This window comes from Pyrgilauda ruficollis, unplaced genomic scaffold (genome assembly GCF_017590135.1).
Source record: "Pyrgilauda ruficollis isolate IOZ18807 unplaced genomic scaffold, ASM1759013v1 scaffold13, whole genome shotgun sequence".
Classification (NCBI taxonomy): Eukaryota; Metazoa; Chordata; class Aves; order Passeriformes; family Passeridae; genus Pyrgilauda; species Pyrgilauda ruficollis.
In genome coordinates, this window is record NW_024511432.1 from 4,891,663 (window position 1) to 4,919,277 (window position 27,615).

General features: G+C 57.3%; 4 protein-coding genes across 6 annotated transcripts; 2 read left to right on the forward strand and 2 right to left on the reverse strand.

The window, feature by feature from the left end:
- Window positions 1-6,648, forward strand: CCDC102A (coiled-coil domain containing 102A). Of its 2 annotated transcripts, none has more exons than XM_041459051.1 (9): window positions 1-51; window positions 1,717-2,302; window positions 3,407-3,609; window positions 3,723-3,831; window positions 4,054-4,170; window positions 4,257-4,466; window positions 4,707-4,877; window positions 5,006-5,109; window positions 6,126-6,648. In XM_041459051.1, exons 2-9 carry the CDS (start codon window positions 1,769-1,771, stop codon window positions 6,250-6,252), a joined length of 1,575 nt encoding a protein of 524 aa, XP_041314985.1. In that variant the 5' UTR covers window positions 1-51; window positions 1,717-1,768; the 3' UTR covers window positions 6,253-6,648. The 2 variants fall into 2 exon arrangements, with proteins under 2 accessions (XP_041314985.1, XP_041314984.1); XM_041459050.1 differs by lacking the exon at window positions 1-51 and adding an exon at window positions 252-382.
- Window positions 6,649-7,410: 762 nt separating this feature from the next.
- Window positions 7,411-12,652, forward strand: DOK4 (docking protein 4). Of its 2 annotated transcripts, XM_041459072.1 has the most exons (9): window positions 7,411-7,444; window positions 8,432-8,640; window positions 9,489-9,596; window positions 9,812-9,926; window positions 10,023-10,142; window positions 10,236-10,425; window positions 10,725-10,863; window positions 10,949-11,072; window positions 11,166-12,652. In XM_041459072.1, exons 2-9 carry the CDS (start codon window positions 8,575-8,577, stop codon window positions 11,288-11,290), a joined length of 987 nt encoding a protein of 328 aa, XP_041315006.1. In that variant the 5' UTR covers window positions 7,411-7,444; window positions 8,432-8,574; the 3' UTR covers window positions 11,291-12,652. The 2 variants fall into 2 exon arrangements, with proteins under 2 accessions (XP_041315006.1, XP_041315005.1); XM_041459071.1 differs by having other exon boundaries at window positions 10,949-12,652.
- Window positions 12,653-13,917: 1,265 nt separating this feature from the next.
- Window positions 13,918-20,345, reverse strand: POLR2C (RNA polymerase II subunit C). Its single transcript, XM_041458579.1, has 9 exons — window positions 20,169-20,345; window positions 19,902-19,951; window positions 19,608-19,676; window positions 19,450-19,502; window positions 19,216-19,344; window positions 17,764-17,815; window positions 17,155-17,323; window positions 15,039-15,113; window positions 13,918-14,400 (listed from the first exon to the last, which is right to left on the reverse strand). Exons 1-9 carry the CDS (start codon window positions 20,252-20,254, stop codon window positions 14,256-14,258), a joined length of 828 nt encoding a protein of 275 aa, XP_041314513.1. The 5' UTR covers window positions 20,255-20,345; the 3' UTR covers window positions 13,918-14,255.
- Window positions 20,346-20,373: 28 nt separating this feature from the next.
- COQ9 (coenzyme Q9) lies at window positions 20,374-27,518 on the reverse strand. The gene is made up of 9 exons (XM_041458576.1): window positions 27,396-27,518; window positions 26,560-26,731; window positions 25,837-25,972; window positions 25,339-25,481; window positions 24,990-25,074; window positions 23,707-23,811; window positions 22,219-22,374; window positions 21,796-21,849; window positions 20,374-20,483 (listed from the first exon to the last, which is right to left on the reverse strand). Exons 1-9 carry the CDS (start codon window positions 27,451-27,453, stop codon window positions 20,448-20,450), a joined length of 945 nt encoding a protein of 314 aa, XP_041314510.1. The 5' UTR covers window positions 27,454-27,518; the 3' UTR covers window positions 20,374-20,447.
- Window positions 27,519-27,615: the final 97 nt, after the last annotated feature.

Here is a 27,615-nt window from a genome sequence, read left to right on the forward strand (position 1 = left end):
CTCGGCCGCAGCGCCCCGGCCCGCCCGCACCGCCGCCGCCGACACCGCCGGGTGAGGGACCGGACCGGACCGGACCGGACCGGACCGGGCAGGGCTGGGCTGGGCTGGGCTGCTCTGGGCTGGGCTGCTCTGGGCTGGGCCGGGCCGGGCTGGGCCGGGTTGGCGGGCGGGCGGCGGAGCCGGCGGCACCGGGAAACTTGCGAGAAACTTTGTCGGGGGAGGGGCCGCGCCGGGCCGGGCCGGGCCGGGCCGCGCCGCTGCGGGGCGGGCGGGGCCGTGGCGAACCGGGCGGGGCCGGGCCGAGCGGTGCCTCCCGGGCGGAGCGGCAGGAATTCCGGCGGAGCGGAGGAATGCGGGGCTCCCGCCGCCCGGGCCGCGGCGGGTGAGTGACGGAGCCCGGCGCCAATGCGGAGAGCGGGGGCGGCTCGTGGGGAGGGGGCGCAATCCTCCCGTGCCGGTGCCCCACGCGTGCTTCCCGCCGGTGTCCGTGAGCCACGCGTGCTTCCCGCCGGTGTCCGTGAGCCACGCGCGCTTCCCGCGGGTGTCCCATGGATGTTCCTGTTCCACACGTGCTCCCCGTGGATGTTCCAGGGGTGCCTGGGTCCACTCGTGCTCCCGTGGGTGCTGCATGGTTGTCGGTTCTCTGCATGCGTTCCGTGGGTTTTCCGTGGGTGCTGGTGCAGCGTGTGTGCTCCCGTGGGCGCTGCTTGTGCCGGGTCCTGCCAATGCCTGGGATTCCTCCAGGAGCAGCCGACAGAGCACGGGCCTGGCCTTTCTGCTGAGTTTTAGCAAAACTTCACCATTTCAGCAAATACCACCAGAAAATTTAGTTCTTTCTGCCATGCAAATCCCAGAACTGCCATCGGCCTCTGTTCCCGCTGCTCCAGCACTAGCTCTCCCAGCCCAGCCGGATTTGGTAGCAGGTCTGGGCTGCACCGCCCCAGAAACCTGCCGGGGCTGCGGGCAGCCGCGGCTGGACCCTGTACTTATCCCATTAGGACGCGCAGCAGCCTCCCATTGAGGTTTCCTGGGGCGGTTTGCCTGCCTGGCCGCACCGGGTGTGAGATCCAGGGCGGGATGTGAGGTCCAGGGCGGGATGTGAGGTCCATGCCGGGATGGGGACACTCAGCACTGGCCCTTTGTTGCGGCATCATCGGCAAGCACATCCAGCTGCCTGGACACAGTCCTGCTGCCGCGCCACGCCAACCCAGCAGCTCCGACTCTCCTTCCGGAGCTGTTCCTGCTTTGCTGGCGCCGAATCCTGGCTGTCACCCTCGCTGGAGCTGCTGGGGTGCAGCTGAGTACCCCAACTCCAGCACCAGGGATGGTCTTGGAGGCTCGCAGATGATGATGTCATCACTGACCTCATGCGGATGACATCATGCGAATAACATGTCTTCCCGTCGTTGTGGTGCGCTGCCAGTGGTGCCTGCAGAGCCAAGCTGAAATAGATGCCAGTGGCTGGGCTGAGGGCTGTGGTCCTCATTGAGGACCTCACTGGTGTCTTCACAGGGGACTGGCTGGGGACATCACTTGGCTGCCAGCTGGGGACCTGGCTGGGGACATTGCCAGAGTCCTCACTGAGGGCCTGGCTAGGGTCCATCCCAGGGATCTCATCACTCAGTGTGCCGCTCCCCAAAACCAGGAACCATGTCCCTGCTAGCCCTTCCCTCCCCGCCGCCGCCGTCCCCAGGTGACCCCTCGTGTCTCCCGCAGGTCCCTGGGTGCAGCGCGGTGACGGACGGCCATGCCCTAGGGGAGCCCCGCCATGAGCCAAAGCGGGGCCTCGCGCCTGGCCGGCTCCCCGCCGCTGCCGGGGGGCTCCCTCCTGGCCCTACTGGCCCCCGAGCCCTCCCCGTCCCCCCCCAGCGGGACACCCTCGCCCGGGCCCCCGCCGGCCTTGCTGGAAGGGGACTGGGAAGGGCGGGAGGAGCTGCGGCTGCGGGAGCTGGAGGAGGCGCGGGCGCGGGCGGCGCAGATGGAGAAGACGATGCGCTGGTGGTCGGACTGCACGGCCAACTGGCGTGAGAAGTGGAGCAAGGTGCGAGCCGAGCGCAACCGGGCTCGGGAGGAGGTGCGGCAGCTGCGGCACCGGCTGGAGGCGCTCACCAAGGAGCTGGCCAGCCTGCGCCGCGACCGCGACCGCGAGCGGCCCGACGAGCGCCCGGCCCCGCCGCGGGCACCGGCACCGGCACCGGCCAGCGCCGGCTTCCCGCCCGCCGACGGAGCAGAGGGAGACGCCGGCCCTGAGCAAGAAGAGCCTGTGCGGGATGTGGGGGCTGAGGTGCCCCCAAAAGCCAAGGTGGGCGTGTGGGGCTGCCCCCGGCCAGCAGGGGCAGGGAACAGGGGAGCTGCTCATCCTCGTCTGCTGCCCATGTGCACCCCCAAACCACCACTGCCTGTCCTGTAAAGATGGGCAACGTGGGGAGACTGCTCTTGGGGCAGGGTTAGGAGGGCCAGAGCCCTCTCAGCAGTACAGGGTGGTCAGACCCCTCTTGGATTAGTATGGGGGGTGTCAGACCCCTCCAAGCAGCATTTTGGGCTCAGACCCCTCTTGGAGCATTACAGGACAGTCAGATCCCTGTTGGAACAGCACTGGAAGGATCAGACTCCTCAGAGCAGTGTCATGAGGAGATCCAGAGCCACCATAGCCCCATGCTGTGAGATCACCTTGGCACTGGCACCAGTCCCTTTCCTGGGGTTTTCCCTTTGGAGGCACTAGGCAAAATTCACTGTGCCAGTACAGGGGATGGTGGCATTGGCAGTGCTGGTGGCATCTCCCAGCCACGGCTTGATTGTCAGGGTGTCCATATGGGCTTCTGGCAGGGTTTTTTGCTGAAGAAAGGAGAAGGAGGAGGAGGAAGGGGAGTGCCACACCAGAGCCACCTCAGGGATTATCCCAGCTGCTGCAGCCATCCCTCCTCTGCTGCTGTTAGCTCTGTCACAGCACAGAAGGCACTGCTCACGGTGCCATGCTGTGACAGTTTAGTCCACCTGACAGCACAGCTGCCAAGTGACAAGTCTGATACTAATGTGGGCATCCCCCACAGGCTCCACACTTGGTCCCCAGGGACATCCTGTCCCCTGGCACCCCCTGCAGCTCATTTACTGTGTGCCCAGAGTGCCTGGTACAAGGTCACCCATGTGGCAGTCCTGGGTGAGATCGGTGTCATAAATTGGTTTTAAATTTTTTTATACCAAATTTCCAGGATGGCAGGGAGCCAGCAGCAGAGTGTGATGATGTGTGGGAGCTCCCCTGGGAGGGCAAGTCCCTCTTCATCAGGCAGGGGATCCCTGGGGGATGGAGGGAGAGGTGCTCTTGGTGATGGGGTGAGGGCTGGGTGCTGCAGGGGCTGGGAAGCCCTCTCACCCTGTCCCCTGTGCTGGGCCACCCACGGCGCCACAGGAGCTGGAGCTGATGGAAAACATCTTGACGAGCAAGCAGGACGAGAGCTGGGAGCAGCGGGGCCCCCGGGCCTCCTTCAGCCGCCAGGAGCGGAGCCGCCTGCTCTGGGAGGACGTCAGCGTCGTGGAGGAGGACGCCACCAAAGTCACCGCCCTGAAGCTCAGGCTGGATGAGTCCCAAAAAGTGCTGCTCAAGGAGCGGGAGTGAGTGCTTGGGGCATCATCCTTGAGAGTGCCAGCTGATGCCAGCCTGGTCCCCACTGGGATGGCATCACCATGGGGTCCTGCAGTCTGTCACTGTCATTGCCTCTCCCCAGGGACAAGCTGGCGCTCAGCAAGAACATCGAGAAGCTGGAGGGTGAGCTCAGCCAGTGGAAGATCAAGTATGAGGAGCTCAACAAGAACAAGCAGGAGGTGATGAAGCAGGTGAGCGAGGTGCCCCAGGGGCGGCCTGTCCCTCACAGGGTGGCACATCCTGATGGACATGGTGGCCCACAGCCACTTCCCCAACTCCAGGTTGCTTGTTAAGGGTCTTCAATGCTATTGACGCATTGGGTCTATCCATAGAGGTTTGGTGGATGTGTGTGGGCAGGGCTCAGGTGGAAGGTGGGCGTTCACAGCCCCCTTTGGTGCCCTGTCCCCCCACAGCTCAACATCCTGAAGGAGATTCATCAGGACGAGCTGGGGCGCATCTCTGAGGACCTGGAGGATGAGCTGGGTGCTCGCTCCAGCATGGACAAGAAACTGGCTGAGCTGCGTGCAGAGGTGAGGCCAAACCCCAGCACGGGGAGCAAGGGTGGGCAGAGAGGGGGGTCCTGCTGCCCCCCAGCCACCCCGTGCCCCTGTCCCAGATGGAGCGGCTGCAGGCAGAGAACGCGGCCGAGTGGGGCCGGCGGGAGCGGCTGGAGACAGAGAAGCTCAACCTGGAGCGGGAGAACAAGAAGCTGCGGGCACAGATCGAGGACCTGGAGGAGGTGCTGGCTCGCAAGCGGCGCCAGACAGCCAGTGCCCTGGACACTGACCTCAAAACCATCCAGGCTGAGCTCTTCGAGAAGAACAAGGTGCCATAGGGGTGGTGATGTCACCCTGCATCCCTGGGTGACTCTGTTGTGGGGCTCAACCTCCCCAAGGACTCCTTCAAGCCCAAATATTGCCGTCGCCCTTCAAGGGATGGTGGTGACCCCATCAGCTCCTGGATCATGGGGTGGGGCAATGGGAGAGATCCCTGGGGGGGGAGGAGGGGACACCCAGTGGTGGGGGTGGCTGTCCCATGCTCAGCCCCCTCTCCATGCCCACCACAGGAGCTGGCCGACCTGAAGCACATCCACACCAAGCTGAAGAAGCAGTACCAGGAGAAGATGGCCGAGCTGGCCCATGCCAACCGCCGCGTGGAGCAGCACGAGGGAGAGGTGAAGAAGCTGCGCCTGAGGGTGGAGGAGCTGAAGAAGGAGCTGGCCCAAGCCGAGGATGAGGTGGGAAAGCTCATGCTGGTGGAGGAGGTCAGGGAGCTCTTCTGCTCCCTACACAGCTGCCAACAGCACCATCCTATCCACCCCATCCCACCCCACCCCACCCCACCCCATCCCATGGCATCCCACAGCTGGATGAGGCCCACAACCAGACGCGGAAGCTGCAGCGGTCGCTGGACGAGCAGACGGAGCAGAGCGAGAGCTTCCAGGTGCAGCTGGAGCATCTGCAGTCACGGTGAGCAGGGGCTGGGTGAGCCACGTGGGGACCAGCCAGGATGGGATGATGTTCTCCTTGCCACCATCCCTCAACCGGCAGCTGCCTGGTTGAACCCCGGGCTAAGCATGGCCCAAGTGCCTCTGACATCCTCGGGAAGGGCGCAGCCTCCTCTGAGCAGTCTTCACCCCACCTTGAGCTGGGTGGCATTCACCTCCCAGTTAAACCAGCACAAGTCTGCCCAGAGACCAGCACAGCTCAGTTTTATGCTGCTTAATGTTGCACCCACTAGTACCCACGGGCAGAGCAGGCTGCTAGCATCCCACACCAGTTTGGGGAGGTGGGAGCTGAGTTTTCTTGCCCTTAAAACTTTCCCCGGCCCTGCTTTGCCTCTCCAGCATTGAAGAGCTGAAATGGCCATGGGATCGATGCTGTGGCTCCAGGAGGTGCTTGGGGGGGATGTTTATAATCATCCTTTATTTTATTGGGACATCTGCATTAAATCATGGAAGCATAATGGAGGATTCATCGCCCCCCCCCAGACTCCCTGTGCACTCAACCCTAAATAATTCATGCTTTCCAGTAAAGTGTGGTGGGCTGGTTGGATCTCACTGGATCCTTGGCCTTTGGATTTCAAATTTGGGTCATAACATTTCCTTGATGAATTTTCACACAAGGGCAAGAACCAAAACCACCACACGTTCCTGGGAATGGGGACTCCTGGGGGTTTTGAGGGTTCCTCAGTTTAGGGGGATGACACCTCCCTTCTCTGCAGTCCTGTCTGGGTCTGTGCTGCCCAGCACAGCCACGGAGGGGTTTAGCCTGTGCCCCGCTTGTGCTGAGCACCATCACAGCTCCCAGCTCCGTGCTGGCCCCGGGCTGCACGGGCTCATCCTGCGCCCAGAGCTCGGTGAGGGCTGCAGGAAGGAATCTCTCTGGGGTGCAGTCATCCTCTAGGGGTGCAGGGGAATGGGCTCGGCCTCAGGGCCCCCCCAGGGCCATGCTGCCACCCCCATGTCAGCAGCTGTCCCTCGCAGGCTGCGGCGCCAGCAGAGCGCCCCGCTGTTCGGCAAGATGCGCAGCGCCCGCTTCGGCCCCGACGACGCCGGGGACGGCACCAGTGACCCCGACGAGGACGAGGACCTGCAGATACAGGTGCCCTAGAGCCCAGGGCCAGTGCCACCACCGCAGGACGTGCCACATCAGTCCTCTGCCTTCAAGTGCATCTCACCACGGGGCCCAGCTGTGCGGTGATACTTGTATAGATGGGGAAACTGAGGCACAGAGCGGTGGGGAGAAATTTGCCCCGGGTGCTCTAAAACCTGCTGCTTCTTGGACAGTACTGGATGCCCCTTCGGCCACTGGCATCTCCTGGAACACTGATGTGGCCACTAAAGCCAGCATCACGGAGCAGCCCAGGAGGAGGAGGCACAGGCAAAGAGAAGCACCAAGCTTGGCAGTCACAAACTGCCCACTTCTTTTTATATATATTATATATATGTATGTATTTGTATATGATTTTTTATTATAAATACAGAGCCCAGATGGGCCTAGGCTCTGGTGGTGGTGTGAGCGCTGGTCTGTCCCCACACAGGAGTGAGGGCGGGGAGGGGACACATCAGGGAGAATCAGCATTTCTTCACCAGGGACTCACAGACCAGGATGTCACCCCCTGGCATCCCTGTGCCCATGCCTGGAGACCAGCCCAGTGCAGGGGTAAAGCCTGTCCCTGGGCCTGTGCAGTGAAAGGTGTTCACCCAGAGGTGTTCACCTGAGGGTGCTGATCACCCCAGCACAGCCCCTTCAGCTCAGCCCCCCAGCGCAGGGCCTTGGGGGCTTTGGAGGCGCTCAGACACAACCTCATTAAAAATTAATATTTCGGTGAGCTAATCCCCTCGCTCTGCCTTTTAATTGATTGGCTAAAAGCGCAGCTCTTTGCTGCTCATGTTTTTTTTTTTTTTTTTAATGCCCTTTTATTTCCAGCGATTATTCATATTTTTATAGCCCAACAAGTGAGGCCGCGGGGGTGGGGGATGCCTGGGGCCAGTTTTAGCGAGGGGCCTGGAAACCAGTTTGGGGGGCACAGCGCGGGGATGCGGTGACACCTGAGCCGAGGGACGGACAGGAGGCTGCTGCCGCCGCCGCCCGTCGCTGCGGGGTGCTCGCTCTGAAGCCGAATGATGGAATTCTCTTCGCAGGGCGGCCGGTTGTGGCTCCGGTTGGGCAGCCCGGGGTGGAGGGAGGGTACCGGGGCGGAGGGAGGGTACCGGGGCGGGGCCGGGCGGGGCGGGACCGAGCGGCTCCGGGGCTCGCAGGACGCGGCGGCTCCGGCGGCTCCGCTCGCACCGGGAGCCGGGTAAGGCGGGGGGACCGGCGAGGGAACGGGTGACACAGGACGGGGCTTGAGCGAGCTTTGGGCTGACAAGTGTCGGGGGCGAACGGCCGGGAGGTGACAACGCCCGGAGGAACGTCCCGGTGGGAGAGCGGGGTGTGATGGTGGTTGGGAGTCGGGGGCCGCGGTGACAGCTCGGGGGTAGCGGGCAGGAGGTGCCCCCCGGCAGCTCTGAGTTCCCTTGGGGTGTGCGTGGGTGGGTGATGGGGATGGGGAGTGGGGGATATTCCCCTCACAGGGAGCGCTGCCCCTCGGACAGCGGGTGGTCCCCAAGGCGCTGTCCCAGTGAAATTCCCCACGGTGCTGGTCTCTGGGGACCAGGGTGTCGCTGGCATGGAGGAACATCCCCGGGGATGGCCCTGTTCTGTTTCCTGGGTTACTGCCTCCTACCTGGGACTTCTCCACCTGGGAAAGGAACCTGGTCCCCACCTGGTCCCACCGGTGGGGGCCGGGGGAACCAGCAGGGACGAGGCTGAGCGAGGCCGAGGTCGTGGGAGGGCCGGAGAGAGGCTGGGTGACTCCGGAGCTGCGAGGTTGGAAGCCGGGGTCCCTCTGGCAGCCGGTGCAGGCTGAAACACCCCGGAGCGGAGCCGGCCTGGCCGTTCCCGCTGAACCCAGCCCGTGCCCAAGGGCCGGGGCCATGTTGCTGCCCAAGCGAGCAGCCTGGGAGGAAGGAGGAGGTGATGGAGACCTGTGGGCGAGGTCTGCTGCGGGTGTCCCCCAGGACACGTGTTGGAGCTGGCGGCAGGGGACTGACCACTTGTCTGTGCCACCCTGGCTCCACCGTGCTGGCAGGGGTTAACACCGGACTGTTCCACTCGATGGTTCAGGCAGCGAAGGGAGGAGGAAGAGGAGGAGGAGGAGGGGAAGGAGGAGGAGGAGGACGACAAGGAGGAGGGGGAGGAGGACGAGGAAGATGTCACCCGTCGATCTGTCATTTCTCTTTTCCAGCCAGCATGGGGGACACTGCTAGCACCAAGCCGGGCCGGTGGTGAGACAGGAGGGGTAGGGAGGAAGAGGATGGAGAGGGGGGGGCGAAGGTGAAGGCAGCCCCCCCCCTCCCAAAATATCCCCTACCCTATCGAGCCATCGCCATGGCGACGAATTTTAACGACATCATCAAGCAGGGCTATGTGAGGATGAAGAGCAAGAAGCTGGGGGTGAGTGGGGATCTTGGGGATTGGGGAGATGTGGGGAGGAACACCCATGGATTTGGGGTGCTGCTTTCCCAGTGAGGTGACGTGGACAGGTCACTTATGTGGCTTCCTGTGCCCCTGTTTTGGGGTTGAATAAGCTGCCTTTTGGGGGCTGTGGTGGTGGAGGACTGGGGGATGGCAGGGACGGGCCACTTGTTGGTACCCAAATCACCCAGCAGCCCCAGGGGTCCAGCACCTGCACCGGCCGAATCCTGCACGGAGTAACACCCGTTCACCTGTCCCAGGTCACCCAGGGCTTGGGGAATGTCTGTGAGCCTTCCCTTCCCCCCCCGTGCCTCAGTTTCCCTGCACACACAGTTTGGCACCGGGGATGCCCCACACCGGGAGGGGCTGGAGCTGCTGGGTGCAATTTAGGGTGGTGTGGGAGTGCAGCACCCATAGGTGGGGGGTCAGGGGGTTTGGTCGCCCATCTCCATGGTTTGGAGCGGCAGCAACGAGCATGCTGGGTAATTTCATGCTAATTAGGGAGAACAAAGAGGGAGCGGGATCCAGGGAGGGGGGACATGCCTGGGGACGGTGCCCCCACCACCCTCAGAGGCAGGGAGTGTAGGAGAGGGGACGGGGAAATGCCAGAACAGCGGTCCCCTTGGGAGCTTTGTCTGTGTTCATTAATTAAGCTCTGTAATTAGCACTGGCGGGCGGCATAGCCCTGTCCCCACCATCCCCTCCTGTCCCCAGGCCAGCAGGGTCAGCAGAACCAGGCACGGGTCCTGGGGATGGGGACAGGGGGATGTGGTGGGGACAGGGAGCCCCTCTTGCAGCGAGCAGCCGCCGAGCTCTCTGTCCGGCAGATCTACCGGCGCTGCTGGCTGGTCTTCCGCAAATCCTCCAGCAAAGGGCCCCAGCGCCTGGAGAAGTACCCGGATGAGAAGTCGGCGTGCCTGCGGGGATGCCCCAAGGTGAGGGGGTGCGCTGGAGGGGTGCTGGGGTGCTGCCCGCTGCTTGGGGACCCGTGCCAGAGCAGGTCCTTGCTTGCCTGAACTCGCTGGGTGGGTCAGCCCATGCGTTCCGGACGGGGATGCAGCTGGGTCTGGGTGCTGCAGGTGTCAGGGTCTGCGTGCAGCAGGGAACAGGGTCTGGGAGCAGCCCTCGGTGACCCCCAACTCCTCTGCAGGTCACCGAGATCAGCAATGTCAAGTGCATCACGCGGCTGCCCAAGGAGACCAAGAGACAGGCGGTGGCCATCGTTTTTACCGACGACTCCGCCCGGACCTTCACCTGCGACTCAGGTGCGGGGCAGCGCCCAGGGGAGCCGGGCTGAGGGTGCTGGGTGGGGCACCCCGGCGTGGCCAGGGTCGCCCAGGGGCTGCCGTGGTGCCTTGCAGAGCTGGAGGCGGAGGAGTGGTACAAGACGCTGTCGGTGGAGTGCCTGGGCGCCCGCCTGAACGACATCAGCCTGGGGGAGCCCGACCTGCTGGCGCCCGGCGTGCAGTGCGAGCAGACGGGTGAGCGCGGCGGGGAGTGCTCGCCCGGGGCTCCGCCTCGCTGCACCCCCCGCTGATTATTTTATTTTCTATTTTTTTTTTCCCCCTTTCCAGACCGGTTCAACGTGTTCCTCCTCCCCTGCCCCAACCTGGACGTCTATGGCGAGTGCAAGCTGCAGATCACCCACGAAAACATCTACCTCTGGGACACGCACAACCCCCGGGTGAAGCTGGTCTCCTGGCCCCTCTGCTCCCTGCGCCGCTACGGCCGCGACGCCACCCGCTTCACCTTCGAGGCCGGACGGTGAGATGTCACCCTTGCCAGGACAGGGATCACAGCTCTGTGCCCTCCTCCAGCTGGATGCAGCAGGCAGTGGCACTGCTGGCATCACCACAGGGCAGGCCTGAGGCTGGGGTGATGGCCGTGGGCTGTACAGTGTGCCCGTGCTTGGAGCTGGTTCTGATCCCAGATCAGCACCGTGAAGGGAGCCTAGGCACAGCTCTAACAGTGTGGGAAGCTGTGCCAGCTGTCATCTGGATGGGTTTGGCTCATCATCTCTTGGCTTGAAGACCTTGGTGACATCCTGTGCCCTGTCCCCACAGGATGTGTGATGCGGGAGAAGGTCTCTACACCTTCCAGACGCAGGAGGGTGAGCAGATCTACCAGCGCGTGCACAGCGCCACGTTGGCCATCGCTGAGCAGCACAAGAGGGTCCTGCTGGAGATGGAGAAGAACGTCAGGGTGAGCTCCAGCCCGTGCTGAGGGGGGACACAGCTGGGGGACTCTGGGGGCCCTGTGTCACCCTCCTCCCCTCCACCCACTGCAGCTGCTGAACAAGGGCACTGAGCACTTCTCCTACCCCTGCACGCCCACGACCATGCTGCCCCGCAGCGCCTACTGGCACCACATCACTGGCTCCCAGAACATGGCCGAGTCCTCCAGCTATGCTGGTGAGTGTCCCCACCCCACACCGAGGGGATGCTGCTCCTCCAGCCCCCAGAGCTTTCCCCACCAGGTGAGCCCACCCTCTGTTTTGTCCCCAGGGGAGGCGTATGCAGGTGCCCAGGCCAGCTCAGACGCCGACCTCCTCAACAGGTTCATCTTGCTGAAGCCAAAGTCCTCCAAAAGCGACAAGCCTGAAGACAGGGAGCCCACATCTTCCCCATGAGCTGGTGTGGGGGGACTGTGGCAGGGGTCCCTTTTTTCTTCTCCAAGGGGTGGCAAGGACGCAGGCAGTGACCCCTCAGAATCTCCAGGAGACTGAGCTGGGGCACCTTGGTGCCAAGACTAGGAAGCAGGCACTGGCTCACGCCCTGGTCTGGTGTTAGTGGAGGCGATGGCTGGCTCAGCCTCAACTGACTTCAAATATATATTGAATTCCTGTATTGTAAGAGATATTTCCTTATCACATGAATGCAAATGTGGTGGCTGCTGAAGAGCCCTTGGGCAGATGCCCAGAGGTTTTTGACTCTTAGGGATCCAACTGGGAGGTGAAGAGAGTTGGGGGGGGTCAAGAAATTTGGAGTTTTCTGCGTGGCAGGAAGGATGGAGCATCACTCTGCCATGGCCATGGAGCAGTGTCGGAGGATGCAGCTGTGTCAGGCTGATGGTGCAGGGTCCCACCCCTCCCTGAAGAGCAGGGTGCTTCTGAGGACACCCTGCCATCCCTGAGCTGATTTTTGCACTTCTTCAAGCTATTTAAATGCTCGCTGTAGAATTGATATGTCTCAGGAGAAACTGGTTTTCCTTCCAGGGGGGTTGACTGGGGTGAGCAGCCAGGCAGAGTCGAGCTCCCTGGCATCTCCCACCCCAACACCCCTCACTTCTCCCACAGCTGTGTCCCCCTGCCATGCCCCTGGTTTATGTGCTGGTGGGCAACCATGGGACTGGTTTTGGCCAGTAGCATCTGTCTCTCAAGGGGCAGCTTTGTGAATATGAGAAGCCCCAGAGCAGAGAAACCCATGCTGATGGGGGGAGAGAGCCACATTCCTCTGTGCATTCCCACAGCCCTCACTTCCTCCTCACCCACTGGGGGTGGAACTGGGCTTTATGTGCTGAACTTAAAAAGCAATTGATTTTTTTCTAGTTCTCCTATTTATTGACCTCCTTTAGAAGGGCTATCTTTTTATTGCCGTGCAAACCTTGGTGTTTGGAGTCTTCTTTCTGTCTGGATTGGATGCTTGGTGGTTTTATTTCTGCCCTTTAAAGCTCCAGGTCCATATGTTGGGCACAGGGAGTGTTGTGATGTGGGAATCTGTGGTCTGTAAATACTGTGTTTCAGGGTGGTGTAGCTTGTGGCTGAGGGGACATGGGGACAGAGAAAGGCTGCTCCTCGCAGCATGGCTGGGCACAGAGGGGCTCTGGATCCTAGCACTGCCCAGCAGTGTGTCCTCCCTGGGGTGAGAGGTGGAACTTGCCCTCTTTTCCTGGCTACACACCTCATCTGGAAAAGATTTAACATTTGTTACCAAAAATGTTTGGGTTTTCTGTTTTTTAAGGAGTTGCTCAATGAATAAACAACCCTTATCCACATCCACCCTTCCTGTTTGTCTGTTCCATCCAAGCGCGCTCGGGAAGCGCGAGTGGGAGTAGTGCCTGCCAGAGAGAAAAATGCTGATGGGGGGAGATTTCCTGAGGTTCCTGGCAGCATGCTTGGCTCAGGGCTTTGTTCTGCCTCCAGCCATGGCCAATACATTTCAAGTGAAGCCCTAAAACCACTGGGATAGGAAGAAGGGTAAAGGGAGTTGCCACTCTCCATCGAACAACCCTGAGTGGAACAAGATGCCAGCAGCCCTCTGTCGCCCTCACCTCGAGCTGCCCATGGCTCGGGATGTGCCAGGCCAGTGGTGGCTCCAAGTCCACAGGTGAAGGAGTTTCAAGGCACACCATCCCCCAGCTCTCCCAGAGCTGTGCCAGGTAAGCTATCCATGCCATGACTGTCTGGCAGCACTGGCCTCATGGGTAAGACAGCTATGCCAGCCAGCACAGTGATCCCTCCAGGGATGGGGAGCCATGCTGCAGCCACCTCTGCCATGGCAAGGAAATGGAAGCAGCAGCCTGGTTGCAGCAGCTTTTGCCCAGAGGGGAAGGCAATGCTGACATGGGCTGCTCTCCCCAGCTCAGTGTGACCCTAGCACCACCCCCTGAACCATCCCCATCCACACCAGGATGAGTACAGGGACACAGGCCTTTCCCTCCCTCCCAGCCCCCGTGGTACAGGAGCTGAAGGTCTCTCCAGGAAAGTGTCACCAAGAAGCTCATCCCAAGTCATGCTGGGCAGTGATGAAGGAAGAGGAGGGGTGACAAAGTGGCTTTCAGCCACTGTCAGTGGGGTCAGGGCATGGGACCTGCACCTAACTCCAGCCCAGCACACACTGGGGGCTGTGGGCACAAAGAAATATATCAGCCAGGGGCATTACTGACAGCCCATGTGCCACCCAGCTCCTCAGGAAAGGGTTATACAGCACAGGGGTGGAGTCTGTTCCAGAGGATTCTGTAAGTACAGCTTTGCCTGCCTGGCCCAGCTGGGCTCCCCTGCAGCGCTGCCTTCTGCAGCTCTCGCCCACCCCAGCCTCAAACATCTGCTTTACACACAGCCCTGGATCAATGAACGCCGGGCTGCCTGCAGGAGGGTGCTGCTCTCCTCAGGAGATAATGTCACAAGCAGCAATCAGCATCAGCGAGCAGTGCTCCCTCCAAAGCAGATCTCATTAAGTTAATGTCTATTGGAGAGAAGTAAATGATGTGACATCTCCTCCAGCAGCCTTGCATGAGCTTTCAGGGATAACAGAAAAATTTGGGGGTAAGGCTTTATTCAGCACAGTAAATGGACACGTAAATAAGGTAGGGTTGTGTAACACACACATGGCCAACATCCAACACCAGAACTAAAACTCCAGGATAATTTGGAGACAAAGCCTGTCCCAGCTAAGATGCTCACTGACTGATTGCCTTGCTGTTTTACCTTCCACATCACAATGGCTTTTCCCTGGGAAGGAGGGCCAGGGAAGAGGTGTCACCAACCAAGTGCTGGGCCAGGAAAGGCAGAGGGACATGATGGGGAGGTAAAAGCCTCTCCCCAGATCTCAGCCAGGCATCACTCACAGCTACAGTATTCTCTTGCAAGGGCCACCTCAGTTGATAGTGAGGACATCGCTCTGGATCTCGTGGCTCAGCTGTGTCTGGAGGTCGCTCAGTTTCTTCTTGAGGCCGGACAGTGCAGACAGGACGATGGTCTCAGGGCGCAGGGAGCCACAGGACTCCACGTTGTAATAAAACCTGAGGTTACAAGGCGGGGGTTAAGTCACCACCACCTCTGCAAACCCAGACTGCACATCATTCCAGCCCATCCACACCCACAGCAGGGAGATCTGCCTGGAATCCCAACCATCATGATCATCATTCACCTCCCAAGCAGGCAGCAGCCAGTGCTGCCCCTCTACAACCATCACACCAACACTCACAACTTCACAGGCTGCAAGAGCACTTCTGAGATTGATTTCTGTTCAGCAACGTGACCTGTGAGCCAGCAGCCCCAAGCCAGGGACTAAGGCTGGCTGAGGCACTTTTGCAGTGCAAATAACACCAGCAACCAGAGCATGAGATACACACAGGTGAAAGAATATCTTAAGCCAGGGTATTTCCCCTGCAGGCCTCACACCTCACTGAGTGTGCACCGCCCTCCCTGGCAACATGAACTCAGGAGAACTGTCTAGTATCTCCCAGAGGGGAAAACCTGCCACATCTAGGTATATCATCACTTAACGCCACCTCCTGCCCTGCTTTTCAGGGAATGTCAGCTCCCTGGGCTGGCAATTTCAGCACAGTGTAAACACTCTTCTATTAATGAGAGCCTATGAGATGCACCCAGCCAGTCACCCCACCTTCCAGCTGCAGCACTGCATTCAGCTCCCTACCTCTCTGGCTTCCCGTTGGGGTCGTAGGGAGCCTGAGCATCCTCGTCGTCGATCTCCGAGTACTCACTCTTGGGCCTGGAATCAGAGAGCAGGAGAGGTTACACAGAGCCCCTGCTCCAGCCTGGCTCCACAGAGCCCAGGCACTCAGTTTGGCCCCATGAGTGAGCACTGGGGCTCACGTGCAGCACACAACAGGGTGGTCATCAGCACCAAGCACCAGAGAAGCTCAGTTGCACACTGTGCTTTGTGGCTCTTCATTAATGCCACAGAATCATCCAGCAGCACAGGAAGGGGATCAGCCCTGCTCTGCCCAAACTCAGCAAGCCCTGTACTGTGGCTCCATCCACCTACACTGGTACAATCTGGCAGGTGCTTACAGTGAAGGGATGTTGATTCCTGAAGGGACTGTGTCTATAGAGCCTGGATGCTTTTATGGAGTAATGGACCTTGGGTTATCTTTTCTTTCTACTTCCCACTGGGTCAGGAAAGCACTGGAGTACTCAGCACTCAAGTCTGTGAGGCACAGTTGGCTTGGACCCAGCAGGGAAAAAATCTCCTGTACAACAGACACCACCTGCATCAGTGAGCTCCATCCTGATGTCCTGCACCTCCACTCCTCTACCAAAATCACTGCAATACCTGTGCATCAGTTAGGCAAACACATCTTTTTACCCACTGCATCCCTTGGTTTATAGAGCACCACACCAGAGACTCTGTGGAACCACTTAATCAATGTAAGAAAACCTAAAGCCTTGAGCTGTCTGAAAAGCCAGCACAGAAAATCCTGTACCCACCAAGGTCTCCTGCTGGCTTTCCTCTGCCCCAGCAATGCCCAGAAACACTGATCCCAGCACCCTGTAATCAGCTGCCTGAAATAAAACTCTATTTCTCAAACAAACCCTCTGCCTGTAAAAACCACTGAGATAAAGTGTTAATGAAGGTGGGATTTCTTGTTACTTGCAGAACCACCCAAGACCAAAATAGTGCAGAGGTTTCCATGACCCTGACAGCTGTTTGGAGGGTCCAGCTGCATGCCAGTGCTCTGCCAACAGCCTCAAAAAGCAACTAGCATGAAAAGCTAAACCAAAAACCACAGCTAGCCTTGGACAGCAGAAGGCTTTGGCTCTCTATTTTCTTCACAGGGGGTCAGATGAACTTGAAAAGACAGACATATCATCAGGAACTGGCAGCTCCAATATCAATCCTCTTTTGGGATTTTTCCAACTTTTACATATATTTTGCCTAGCACTTCTCAAAAACTGTTTCCTGGTGCCCTGTCTGTTGTATGCCACAGGTTTCTGAGCCTGCCACTGATCAATGTTTACAGCAGAGCATCCACTACCCTGTCCAGTCCTTGCTCTCAGCTTGCCCTGCCTAAAGCACCTGGGTTCCTCACTATGCTGCTGGCTCCAGAGTGCTCAGTGACAGGATGTCTGCTAGCTGATCACTGGGATACAGAGCCAGGAGCAGCTCAGGTGAGCAGCATGCATGAAAAGTGATGCTGGATAAAGTCCTCACCCAGGCCAAAGCAGGGCAGCATCTTTCCAAAAGTAAAATCATGTCACTTTTGGATGAGAAGCTGTGTGCAACTTGTGCAGAATGGTATTTCAGAGGAGAGGAAAGGGCCAGAGAGGGAAACCCTGCCAGAGCTCAGGCTCCAGGAGTGAGAAGATGTATGCGTTAAATCACAGCCATACTGGGCTTCCTCAAGCCAGGCTGAAAAATCAGTCTTGCAACCCAACCTTCCACTCTTTGCTCTCATAGCAACTTCTTTCATCTCACATGGATCTGTTCCTTCCTCAGACCTCACTCTGACCTACAAAACACTTGCACAGGGAAGAAAAAAATCAGCAAGAAGTGGTGAAAAAGGGCACGAAAGCAAGGCAAACCAGCAGTGATGGTACATGAGGGAGGACAAAAGATGACCCCAAACCAGTCCACCTTGCATGCAGCTGCCAACAAGTGACTGGCCTTGCTACCCAACCCCAGGAGCAGAGTCTGTGCAAGGGGATGCTGCAGGCACGCTCCTGAGCCAAATTATCCCCAGGGCTAAAATATAAGTTGTGGCCTGCTGGAAAACCCTTCCCAGTCCCTGCAGACAGACAGCAGGACATACCACTCCTCGGGTTTGGGGTAGACCGTGTGCCTCAGCGCGTTGTCGGGGTCGTACTCGAAGGCCACGCCGGCCGTGGGGTTCCACTTGGCGTGCTCCTTGCCAAAGCCCTTCTTGGCATAGGCCCGCAGGCGCAGCTCCTGCCCCTTCCGCAGCTTCACAATCAGGATGTCTGCAGAAGCACACGCAGAGAGGAAATGAGTGTGCTGCATCACACTCTGCAGAGGCAGATTTTTGGTGCCCAGGAAGATGTCACCAGCATCCAGGGTTTGATTGGGTTCTTAGAGGGGCTCAGCTGTGTCCCCAGAACAGCTGAGTAAAAAGGAGCTGCACAGGCCCCCAGGGAACAGCCAACAATACACCATTTCACCTCCTTGCTGACTCTAAGCTCTCACAAGGAGAGACAGAAGCATCCTCTTCAGTTCTGGGACAATCTGAGTGGCATTAAGACAAAATGCTACCCCACTCGTGCAGTGACACCAGCTGCTCAGAAGCATCATATTTACAGCTGCCTTGTGGTTGCACAGCTAGTAAAGAAGAATGAATTCAAAGAACCTGAGAGAAAAGGGTATTTCCTCCTACAGTTCTTATTGCCAGTGACCCACCACTCACCATCCTGCTCCACGTAGTCATTGGGGTCATTGTCTCTGCTCCGAGATGTCACCTGCAGCAGCCAAACAAAACCAAGCAAATTAGGGACAAGATCAGCTTGGATGAGTGCTCAAGCACAGTAAATCTGCTTGGCTCCTAAAGTCACTCCCACAACTGCTATAGATGACACACAGCCAAAGGAGAGTAACAGACAGCAGGCTCCTGCTGGGCTTTATCCAGGCACACACTGTCACCAGGCAGCAGGAGCAGCCCAGGCTGTGGTGACATCTGGAGCCATCTCAACAGTGTACTAGAACATTCTCTGTCCCTCTGCCTCTGTCCCACTTCAGCACCACATCCTCTGTCCCAAGACAACTGCACAGGAGCTGTTTGGCAGCACTGCCCTGGTCCAGCTCCTCACACTCTGCCATCTGAGAGACAAGAACCAGCAAGCCAGAGGCAGCCAAGGAGCTTGGGATGAGGGGTGCAGGATGAGGCCACACTGCTTTGCAGCCCACCAGACAGCAAGTGAAGGACAGCACAGCAGAGACGAGGAGGGCACTGGTACACACGCTGCTCCTGCAGATACTCCTGCTTTGCTCAACCACTAGGGTTTAAGTGGAGCTTTAGGCAACATGAAATGTGGTCAGTATCTACACTCCCTGTGTTTGCCACCCTGCCTCAGCAGGAGCAGGGAATCACCCTTCCCCTGTACTCAGCACGCCCCGCTCCCGGCCCCGCTCCCGCCGCCCGGTCCGTCCCCGCCCCGCTCCCCCGGCCCCGGTGCGCCCGCAAAAAGAGTCCGTGCCAGGCTGAGTACGACTTTATTAGTGCCGGGGAAGGGCCGGCGCGGCCCCGCCGGTGCTCGCCGCCGCTGCCGCCTCACCGGCGCTGGTTCAGCCCCGCCAGGTTCTTGATCTGTGGGCACAGGGAGAACCGGGTTTAGTGCCTCTGTCCCGGGCGGCCGCCGGAGCAGGTGCCGAGGGGAGGGCGGTGTGCTAGGAGCAGAGATGCGGGGCCGAGAGGCAGCTCTGCAGGAATCAAACCGGAGCTGCTCCGGCCACCCCTCGGAGCGGAGCCTGCCCTCCCGGCCAGCAGGTTTCAGCTTGGGCTTACTTCTGCGGCCGCACAGACCTCGGCAGTGGATTTGTGCTTTTGGGGCATTAGGCTGGCTCATCCCTCTTGCAGAGGCCTGCAGAGCTCAGCGCTGCTGTAAGGAATGCAGCTCGGGAGGTTCGGAATGTGCTCCCCAAAAGAGTGATGAAGTACTGGAATGGTCTGCCTGGGTAGGTGGTGGAGTCACCATCCCTGGATGGGCTTAAGAAAAGATTAGATGTGACACTCAGTGCCAGGGTTTAGTTGAGGTGTTGGGGCTGGGTTGGACTCAGTGATCTTGAAGGTCTCTTCCAAGCCAGTGATTCTGTGAAATCTGTGAATCCTGTGAGTCCTGTGAAGGCAGGGGGTGGCACTGACCGGGATGACGCGGGGGTTGTTGGAGATGAGGTCCCGGGATGTCACGTGCCGAGTCTGGTCCTCGTTGCAGCGAACGTCCAGCGTGAACTCCACGGAGCACTCGGGGCAGAACTCATCACACGTGCAGTCCTGGCACACACACGGGTTCTTCATGCAGAAACTGCCAGAGCTTCCCATCAGACCCAACACCCACCACCCTCAAAATGACTCCCCACAGCATTTTTCTTGACTCACTCTGGAATATTGCATCTTATCCACAATGTCATCACTGGTGAGCGGGATGAGACCTGGGAGAAGCAGGAAATCAGAGGAATGTCTGATAGACCACAGGAGACCCTAACCCTGATTTTGCTCACAACACACCTTCATCTTCCTCCCCACCCAGCACTCACCCAGCCTGTGTGCAATGAACTCATCGTGGAGCACGGAGGAGTTGGCATCTATCTGGACCCAGTCAATGGCTGCAGAGAAGACAAAGTCACAAGCTGAGGAATACTCATGTGGGGAAAAGCCAGCTTGTGAGGACACAGAAACCATTACAGAGACTGCAGAGACACTGGGGCAGCATCTGCAGGGCACAGTACTGGCTGAACACGGGTAAGGAGAGCCAAAAGCAGAGAGGAGGAGTGGGAGAACACAGAGGGCAGCCCAAGGGACTGCGACCACAGGCAAGCAAAAGGCCTCACCTATGATGGGGACTTCTGCGATGAACACTCTTCGGATGGAATTTGCCACCCTGAGGGAGGGAAACACCCGTGTTTAGGCATGAGGGAGCGTGAGGCTGCAGGCCCACACACCTGGCCGAGGCTGCTGCGGGGCTTTGCCTCAGAGACCCTGTCCGGCCGCACCGGCGGGGCCCGCGGGGAAGCCGAGTCCATGAGGCCGCGCTCCCGGGGCCTCCCGCGGCCGCTTCACCCCCGGGCCCGCCCCCCCGGCCCCGCGGCGGTGCTCACGCCAGGTCCGTGTTCTCGATGATGAACTTGACGTTCTCGTCCGTCAGCTCGGTGATGCGCACGGTGGGCTGGTTGGCGTACGGCATGGCTGCCCCGCCCCGCTCCCGGCCCCGCTCCCGGCCCCGCTCCCGGCCCCGCTCCCGCCGCCCGGTCCGTCCCCGCCCCGCTCCCCCGGCCCCGGTGCGCCCGCAAAAAGAGTCCGTGCCAGGCTGAGTACGACTTTATTAGTGCCGGGGAAGGGCCGGCGCGGCCCCGCCGGTGCTCGCCGCCGCTGCCGCCTCACCGGCGCTGGTTCAGCCCCGCCAGGTTCTTGATCTGTGGGCACAGGGAGAACCGGGTTTAGTGCCTCTGTCCCGGGCGGCCGCCGGAGCAGGTGCCGAGGGGAGGGCGGTGTGCTAGGAGCAGAGATGCGGGGCCGAGAGGCAGCTCTGCAGGAATCAAACCGGAGCTGCTCCGGCCACCCCTCGGAGCGGAGCCTGCCCTCCCGGCCAGCAGGTTTCAGCTTGGGCTTACTTCTGCGGCCGCACAGACCCCGGCAGTGGATTTGTGCTTTTGGGGCATTAGGCTGGCTCATCCCTCTTGCAGAGGCCTGCAGAGCTCAGCGCTGCTGTAAGGAATGCAGCTCGGGAGGTTCGGAATGTGCTCCCCCATCAGTTATGTACTGGGATGATTGCTCCCTAAAGCACCTGACTACAACCCACCCCCTCCAGAACGCATCCAGGTTCATCTGGGCAGTGGGTCTGCTGCAGGGACAGACCAAACATCGGCACTGGGAGATATCCCGGACCCGAGGGCACCTGTGGATGTAAAACAGAGCCCGGGGCTTCTCCAGGGAAGGATCCTTTTGGCATGTGCAGGTATGAGAGAGGAGAGAGCCCGAGAGACACTAAATTCCATCACAACTGCAGGGGGAAGGAGGTGGGAGAAATTCTTGACAAGTGCTTCATCAGTAAAAATAATGTCTAATTTATGTTCCAGCCTATTTGTCTTGTCCTGCTACAAGGTAAATGTATTTCTGATAACAAGGAAATCACTTTGTTGCTAAATGAAATAGGAGCTGTCCAAAAATAGAATCACAGCGAGGCCCTGAAGCCCTTCAAAAGTCACTTCTGGGTACACAAAGGGTTATTTTGTATCCCAGAGGAAGTGCAGTTCCCCCTGCACGGACAGAAAGCAGGCCAGGACACTGCCAAGTGAATGAATCCTTGGAAGGACACTGAAGTCAAATGAAAGAGCTTGAGGAAGTCACCCTGCTGTGGCTCAGGGACTGGTGCCACCTCCCAAGTATCCATGGGGCCACTGACCCTCTGTCAAGATTTCCAGCACAGGAAGGGGCTGGCACAGGGAGAGATCTTGTCACAAGCAATGGAGAACAGGTGTATTTATTCTGATCACCTGTCTCTCATCCCTGCAGCTTCAGACTCAATTTCCTTATGCTCTGTTCAAGTTCTTTCACCACAAAACACTGAACTAACCTCAAACTACCAAGGAAATCACCCTTAAATAAATCTAAGTTATGAAAGACAATAGTTTTTCCATGTTGTCCTCTAGATATGAGAGGAAAACACATGCTGGCATTCAGAAGCAATTCTGCTCTCACAGCCCTGCTGGTTTCAGCATTACTTACAGTAACTGCAGCTCCCATCAGGCCCTGCACAACAGCTTCTCCAGTGGATTGTACCTGGGGGAGACAGGAGAACACGACCTTTTGCTTCCTGCAGTTGCACTCGTGGCCCCCAAACACAGAGACAAAATGCACAACAAACATGTATCTGCTACAGAAAGGTGCTGACATGACTGCAGACACAGTGACAGCCACACACAGGGCACATGGAAGGCGTTTCCTGGGATGTCTCCTAACCACTGGGACAGTCTGACAGAGAGGGCACCTCCATGTCAGTTCACTAAAAACCACATCATCATTTATTGATTTTGAGCTGACAGCAACAAGGGGGTCTCTCAGCAGATGTGCATGATGGAAAAGCCAGGTGTGCCCCATATATCCTTGTGGAGAAGGGATTTGCTGCATGCACACTGTCCCTAAGCTCACCTGCGTGGCTGTATTGCTCATGGCCATGGCGTCAGCCACTCTGTTTTCCAGGAAGCGCCACGTGTCCTCGAAGCCAGGGGACGAGTCCTGCAGCATCACCAGCTCCGTGGTGTTGTAGATGCCAGTGAGCACTGCCCGCCGAGTGTACCAGTTAAACTGCAGGGCACAGGGAGGGACAGCTGTGAGCTGAGTGCACATCCAGAGTGCAGAGAGCAGCAAGGGAAACTCCCACACCCACAGCACGTGACGCCCCATAGAGAGAGGAATTTGCCATTTGCAGCTGAAGCTTTCAGGGTCTGAGACAAACTCTTTCTGTTCTCTTCCTATTCCTAAAAACCCACCTGAAGGGGTCTCTGAGGCGTGAGAATTCTCACATCCAGAGCGCAGAGAGCAGCAAGGGAAACTCCCACACCCACAGCACTGTCCTCCCCATAGAGAGGAATTTGCCATTTGCAGCTGGATCTCTCAGACAAAACTCTTTCTGTTGTCTTCCTGTTCCTAAAAACCCATGTGAAGGAGTCTCTGAGGCACGAGAATTCCCTGCCTGGCTCCTGGTGTTGGGAAGAGGTCTGCTGTGAGCGACTTTAAACCCCATTACTGGGAAAGAGGGAGAAGGCTCAGCATCACAGCTTTCCTGGAAAACTCATGCAACCAGCCAGGAGGTGCAAACAAAACACAACTTTAGAACCTCTCCTAATCCTGCACCAGTGAGACTTTAGGAACAGCTCAGTGCAGACACTGGCTCCAACATGTTGATTTGACTTGCATAACATGGAAGGGACTTTCAGTTCCTGAAGCAATTGTGTCCTTTCAGTTGTCTTCTGGTTTATTCCTTTAATTTTTCTGCTGTCTTATTTATTTTTCACTTCAGTAGCTTCTCTTTTATACACAGATAAAAGAAGCTTATTAAAGTAGTTTGTTAAAATGGTTCATTTAGCTTTTTCCATCTCACTCTACATCTATAAGAATTAAAGCAATTTATTAATTGCTATAATTAAGGTTATAATTTTCTTTTATTTCCTGCCAGAAAGATGAAAGCTTTAATAAGCTACTGGTATTTTTAGGTAGGTTCTTTAAAGGTTTTCAAGTCAAGTCTGTAAATGCTATTGCTGGTAGAAGAGAGCTGTTTGACAGACCCACTGCTCATTCACTGAAAACTGGATTAACCTCTCAATCTCAAAATCTCAACAACTTTGTCTGTGTCTTCAAAAAAGAAAAAAGAAGAGCACTTAAGAGCCTAGGAAAGTAGGTCCTTTTAATTTGCACTAATCCCATTGGCAGTAATTTGCATTCAGTCTCAGTGGCTCTTAAGTCTCTCTAGAAATTAGACTGCAGTTTAAAAGGACCCTTGGGTGCCTCTGAAATGCCCTCTTCACTCAACAAATGGGCCATTTGCAGAGGGACTCAGCCCCACTCCTATTTGAGCCTGCGATTTTGCCAAAGTGCTGAGGGGTAGAAGCAGCTTGTTCCCAAAGCACAAGGACTCACATCTGTGGACTGGTCCCCAGCGTAGTGCCAGATATCATCAATCATGCTGGTGAGGAGGTTGAGGCTGGAAGGGATGTTACGTGGGAGCAACAGGACACTCAGGGCCTGCAAAGGAAACACACACAGAAATGGGAGCCAACGAGAGAAGGATGTAACACCAAAGGAGACCAACACTGCTCTGCCCTGTTATCCTTTCCCTGTTGCTGCTGACTTGCCTCCAGCTCCCAGTGACAAGTGCTCCCAGCTCTCTGCAGTCTTTTCAAGCAGCAGGATGTGCAGGGAGCACACAGTGTGGCTCAGTAAGTGGCACAGTAAGTTCAGGCCTCAGCCTGTACTGGCCCCAAAGATCCCTGCTCAGTTCAAACATCCGTGTGCTGTCTCTGCTGAGCTGCCTCTCTGGCATGGAAACATCAGAGCCTGAGCTGACTCACACTGTGCTGTGCCCCTGTGGGCAGGGAGTCACATCTCTCATTTCTCTGAATTTGACTTTGAACTCAGAGCTGCAACCAAGGGCAGAACAGCACCAGCCATAATGGCCCTGCTGGGATCCTGCAGCCTTTGAACGTAATCACACAGTGCCAGGAGAGACACAAACCACCCACATCCTTCACAAGGCAAATTATGCTAATCTGAAGCCTGTGCTCTCTCTCTGTGCATGGGGTGCAGGATTCAGCTGCCCAGAGGCCAGCAGTGGCTCTGGACAGAGGCTGACCTCGCAGCAATCTTTGCAGCCCAAGATTAGGAACTCTTTGCTTGTCACTGTAGCCACAATTCAACTCCTTTCCCACCATGGGAAGAATGGCTTGAAAGTTAAATGTGAATTTAGAAGCATGGAGCCCTCTCAGTTGAGCTCTACCCTCAGGCTGCCAGGGGTTTGTCAGTCACACACTCGAAGGACAGTTCCCTGCAGCAAAGCAGCTCTGCATTTCCAGGTGTGAGGTGATCCCAGTGCAGCCACAGCAACGCTGCACGGAGCCTGGCTCGCAGTGACCCTGCACACAGGACTGAGCAGAGACACAGGGAATCCCCTGGGGATGCCAGATGGGTGGGGTGAACAACAGAGAGCTTTGCCTTTCCAGAACTGCGAGAAACAGTTGCTCTAAGGTCACCTTTAACTGCCTCCTTCCAAGGCTGCTCTCCTCTTGAAGGCTACTAATCATGTGAAAGCAGCCAGGGTTTCATTTACTACCTTGAACTAATCTGGTGGAGAGACTATGTTGAAAGTTACAGGGTGTTTGAAGTATACACAAGCAAAAGAGACAATGTTGATATTACTTTTATACCTGGGGCCATTTCTCAATATATGGAATCAGCATCCTCAGTCTGGCTTCCACAGCATCTCTCAGGAATTCATCTATAGGCTTCTTCCTGAGTAAGGAAAAAAAATTAGGAAGAATATCCAAGTTAAACTCAATTCTGATCTTGAAAGATCACTCTCCACATGGCTGAGCAATAGATAAGCAAAGCATTATATATCCTTCATGCCTTTGGTCCTAGTCTGTATCTGGGAAGATGGTTTCACTTGAGTAAATTATACTTTTAACTTAAAGTGTCTGTGTTCACGGTGGCCTCTCTGTCTACCCAGCTCCCAAAATCTGCAAAGGAAGACATTTGTTCACACCCAGTACTCACTCTGCTTCTCCCAGCTGCACTAGTTTCTGCTCCTTCTTCAGCAGCTCAGACAATTTGGTGTTGCACTCAGACACAAAGTGCAGGATCAGTTCACTGCCATCACTGTGAAACAGCCCTGCTGCAGCAACAGAGAGGCCCAGGGTCTGGAGGGAAGAAGAGAGAAGCACAGCCCAGATCAGACACTGCTAAAGAGGATCCAGCTACAAAAAGTTGTATTTATTTTGTGAAAGATATTATGTGAATTTAAACAAAGCAACACTGCATTAAAAAGTACTTCCTAGCCACGTTCTCTCTTTAGGATTCACTACTCTACATTGTGCCTTAGTCTAACTCTGAAGGGGTTATCCTGTAGCAGCTGGGTTTCCTTCCTGCCCAGTAGCATTTGCTCACTAGCGTGCATCGCCCAAGAGTATGTGGGGGAAGCATGCAGGCCTGGCTGTCTCTGCACTTCAGCTCCATCCAGTTTTCCACTGGTTTGTTGCTTCTCTCCCCACATACCTTGGCTCCCTCTGCAATGGCCTCTGCAGTCCAGCCATGTTCAGGCACAAACTCCAGCGCCGCTGTGAGGATTCGATGCTGCAGCTGCTCCTCGCTCTCATAGTCCTCAGACTCCTGGCCGCCCTGGCCAGTGTAACTATGAGAAGGTATTGTACAGTGAGGGGAGTGTCACCACCAAACAGCAGAGCCCTGGGCTCTGCCACTCGCTGGCACCAGGCACTTTTTGAGACTGCTTAGTATAAATCTGGCCTCCTCCAGTAAAATCCTTCCCTGTCCAGAAAAACGATTCTTAATGAACCTTTGCTGAGAGAGAAGAGAAAAATAAGGGAAGGAGGGCTCAGTGGAGATGCCTACATGGACACCAATCAGCCCCACATTCCCCTCCTTTACAGGAAACTAAACTATAACCTTTTCAACACGGGCTTTATACTGTGGGCATATGGACAACACATGGTCCCTGTTTTTTTAAGATTCACACAAAAAATCCAGAAGCAAAGACTTGCGCTTTGCGGACAAGAGAGTCTCCCTCTTGAAAGCAAGCCCCATGCTGTTTCCATGGTGGAATTTGCACGGTTACAGCAAACCAGCTCTCCAGCTGCTGCAGTCTGGGGCTCCTTAACTCTGGATCTCGTTGTCTTCCAGTTTCAGATGTGAGGTTCAGGAAAGCAAAAGCCCTCCAACCCCTCTGTCGGTGGGACAGTGCTAGGAGGAGTTGTGAGTTACCTGGGGTGAGGGCCCTGAGGTTTCTCTTCAGGCTGGTGACCAGCGGGAGGTGAATCAAAGTGCTGCTGAGAGGGAGATGCCCATGGCTCCTTCTTGAGCTCATCGGAGGCTCCCCTCAGCGCGGCCGAGGCCTGCAGAGCACGGAGTGGTGGGTAGTGCTGGCACCTGACCGCTGCAAGGGAAACCAAGAGTCAGCATCTCCTTCCCACACCACGAAGCACGGAAAATTAAGGTGGAGAGGGTTGTGGGGAATGCAGCTGAAAAGAACACAAATTCACAGTGGCTTTTTTTACGCTTCTCTTAAGTGCCGCTCTCAGCTGAGCTCATGTCTACGTGAATACAGCAAAAATGTTTTGTGAGGGAAAGAACAGTGCAGAAATGGCACGTATTGCAAATTGTTTCCCGATCTCAGACTGAAGACCAGGCACCCACACATGCACTCTCCCCATTTTGGTCCCTGATTAAGGAGCTGGGAGGAAGGTGCTGCCCTCCGAGCGGGGGATATAAGGCAAGTCCGACTGGTTAGCTGAAGAGCCCTGACAGAACCACACGCTAATCACTGAGTGATTACTAAACGACACTCCGCGGGAATTTTAATTCAGCTTCTGGTTTTTTGATTTGGCGCCTTTTTTTTTTTTTTTTTAATAAATTGGGTTTATCCGGCCCACGCTTCTAACGAAAAACAACACCGAACAACCCCTCGTTCAAGCGCACCGGCTCGGCGGCGCCCCGCTTCCCTCACACCCCTCGTGCCCTTCACCTCACCTTGCCCCCCGGGGCGCGCTCCCCCCCTCCCCTTCCCTCCGCGTCCCGGGCGCGCCCCCCCCGCCCCTCACCCGCGCGGCCCCGCCACAGCCGCCAGCCCGCGCGCCGCAGCCCGCCCGCCGCCGCCATCTTGGAAGCGGGCAGAGCGCGATGACGTCACGGTGACGGCGTCAGACCGGGACGAGCGAGCGGAGCCGAGCGGGCCGGGCCACGGGAGGTGAGCGGCGCGAGGCCGGGCTGGCGCCCTCCCCCTCCCCTTTTTCCCCTTAAAAATCTTTTCTGAGACCTCGC